The sequence below is a fragment of the Pan troglodytes genome, chromosome 11, assembly GCF_028858775.2.
Source record: "Pan troglodytes isolate AG18354 chromosome 11, NHGRI_mPanTro3-v2.0_pri, whole genome shotgun sequence".
Classification (NCBI taxonomy): Eukaryota; Metazoa; Chordata; class Mammalia; order Primates; family Hominidae; genus Pan; species Pan troglodytes.
Window position 1 is genome coordinate 108,166,314 of NC_072409.2, and position 2,621 is coordinate 108,168,934.

Sequence of the window (2,621 nt, forward strand, 5' to 3'; positions counted from 1 at the left end):
ATTCATTTAGTGAGTGGCGATTACAGAATTTCTAAAACAGTGGGGGCCGGGGGGGGGGGGCGGCGGGGAGGAGGGCTGGAATCGTCCTCCAGCGCATCCGAGGTTGTTGCTGCCAGAGAAATCCAGCAGGAAAGAGCAGCATTCTTTCACCTTTTCCGCCTCTGAAGCGGAGGAGAACTTCATTTCCCAGCAGCCCTTAAGATTCCTCCGCGCACGGCGCTAGCGTCCCGGCATTCTGCTTTCCGGCGCTCTGCCTTCCGGTGCGTCGTTTACGCCAGTTTGAACCAAAGACGCCCAAGGTTGAGGCCGAGTTCCAGAGCATGGGGTCTCGGTTGTCCCAGCCTTTTGAGTCCTATATCACTGCGCCTCCCGGTACCGCCGCGGCGCCCGCCAAGCCTGCGCCCCCAGCTACACCCGGAGCGCCGACCTCCCCAGCAGAACACCGCCTGATGAAGACCTGCTGGAGCTGTCGCGTGCTTTCTGGGTTGGGGCTGATGGGGGCGGGCGGGTACGTGTACTGGGTGGCACGGAAGCCCATGAAGATGGGATACCCCCCGAGTCCATGGACCATTACGCAGATGGTCATCGGCCTCAGTGAGAATCAAGGCACAGCACTTGGGCGGGTTTGGGTATCTGCGGGGTAGAGGAAGGAAACGGAGCAGCCACGTGGGCGGGGAGGCGGGGTGCTGCCGCTGGTCAGGTGGTGGGGGCACCTCAAACAAGGTGGGAGAGGAAGTTGTTGGAACGCCTTTCTTTTTTTTTTTTTTTAATTTTAAGTTAGTATTTCTTGAGAACCCTTATTAGACTCAGCCCTTTTAATTCTCAGAATAGCTGTGAGAAGTAGGTATGATTATAGTATTTACTGTGGAGCAAACCGAGGCAACGAGGAGTATTGTGTTGATGGTCAGGAAATGACAGTCACTTGATCCCAGGTATATCAGATCTCAAAGCCCATACTTTTTCTCCAGGTCCTGGAGAAAGCCTGAGCGAGGGCCCTTGACCTTAATTTAAGAAATTTGCCTTGAATCCCAGATCTTTAGACGTGGGTTCTAAACTCACCTACTTGGTACACCTGGGTAATGTGGCCCACAGCCCCGTTCTGTGATCGTCAAGATGTCATCCAATCAAATGTCATGATTTTTTTAGCTTTCAAACCGATTGTCAGTGAATAGAATTTTAGGTTTCTAACTGTCTTACCTTCTTGGTCCTGTATAGGTAAATTCTCCTACAGGATATTCTTTTTTTTCCTGATTTTTTTTTTTTCTTTTTCTGTGCTTCACTTGCCTTTAAGAAAGATACAATGGTAATATATCCTCCAGAAGTGTTGTGAGGGTTAAATAAGATGGCGTATATGTGAAACACTTGGTAAATTTAAATGCAGCATAAAGGTAAGGTATTGTTGTTTTTTTTCTAGGCATTGCCACCTGGGGTATCGTTGTCATGGCAGACCCCAAAGGGAAGGCCTACCGCGTTGTTTGAAAGTACCACCAGTGAATCTGTCTTCTGTCTCTGTCCCTTTCCCCGTGACGCACAGAGCAGGCATGGAATTTAATGGGTGTTCTGGACAGACACTTGTACATGGACAGACATCACTACTGTGGATACTACAAGACTGAAAAGAAAATCGTATGTTGTCATTCTCTGGCTGTGGAGTGTTTGTGGCCTTCACAGATTTCACAGGAACCAATAAATCCCTCAGAGAAGTAAACAGGTTCTTTGTCTTATCTGGGGAAGGAAAGTATAACTTATATTTAAATATAATTGTTTAATTAAGCATTATATATAAACATAATAGTATGTCTTATATAATTGCATGTCATATTATATATAATAAACATAAATATGTTTAGTTATATAGTTAGTATAATTTTTAAAACTTTTAAATACAGCATATGGTAAACCAACGGGAAAATTAGCTATTTTACTTCATTATTTTAAAGAGTTCTTTTTATTTCTTTCATAATTGGATCAACAACTGTTAACCTAACCCTGGGTGGGCATCATGCAATATATAGAAGTACGTGAAATTTTCTATGTATGAATTGCTGATACTTTGCAAGGCATTTTCAAATCCATCACCTTATGAGAGCTTCACAGCTAGTCTGAGGTAGTTACTTCATTGGAGGTAAAACTTAAAACACAAGAAAGAGCCCACATGATTTGCCTAGGGTCATTCAGTAAGTCCGTGATGGAGCTAGAACTTGTTCTTGTCAGTTTTTTGTTCTAGTCTTCCCTTTCATGGAGGCAAGAATAACCATTATGAAACAGTTAGATAATCATAAAAATCAGCATACAATAAAAGACTTAAATGTCACAAGAAAAATTCAAAACCTTTAGCTAAAGAAAAGAAAGATCTTTTGATTCTTTTTCCACAAGCACTAGATATGTTTCTGTGATGATTTTGAGATAAGTACTCAAAATTACATAGTTCATTTCTAAGAGAAGGCCATGTTTTCTACCTATTGGGTTTTTCTACCCTGAGATACTATGGCTTCTTTGTAAAGGTATATAAAGTGTTTTTCAAAGCGGAAAGATACTGTTAAATTCAGCTGCTAATCATAGTGTATTTGTTTGGAATGACATGTTGAGCAGGTAGTACCTTTACGGCTGTTGCTTTTTGC

At 43.1% G+C, this 2,621-nt stretch overlaps 1 protein-coding gene across 3 annotated transcripts; it reads left to right on the top strand.

Moving 5' to 3' along the window:
* Positions 1-229: 229 nt before the first annotated feature.
* On the top strand, positions 230-1,708 carry DMAC1 (distal membrane arm assembly component 1). Of its 3 annotated transcripts, none has more exons than XM_016960584.3 (2): positions 230-594; positions 1,415-1,708. In XM_016960584.3, exons 1-2 carry the CDS (start codon positions 321-323, stop codon positions 1,477-1,479), a joined length of 339 nt encoding a protein of 112 aa, XP_016816073.1. In that variant the 5' UTR covers positions 230-320; the 3' UTR covers positions 1,480-1,708. The 3 variants fall into 3 exon arrangements, with proteins under 3 accessions (XP_016816073.1, XP_016816071.1, XP_016816072.1); XM_016960582.4 differs by having other exon boundaries at positions 238-508; XM_016960583.4 differs by having other exon boundaries at positions 240-606.
* Positions 1,709-2,621: the final 913 nt, after the last annotated feature.

Bases quoted from the DNA above. Each gene is read 5' to 3' on its own strand.
- DMAC1 (XM_016960582.4), top strand. From the start codon at position 321: ATGGGGTCTCGGTTGTCCCAGCCTTTTGAGTCCTATATCACTGCGCCT. The intron at 509-1,414 runs GTACGTGTACTG...TTTTTTTTCTAG, and splicing joins GGGCTGATGGGGGCGGGCGG to GCATTGCCACCTGGGGTATC.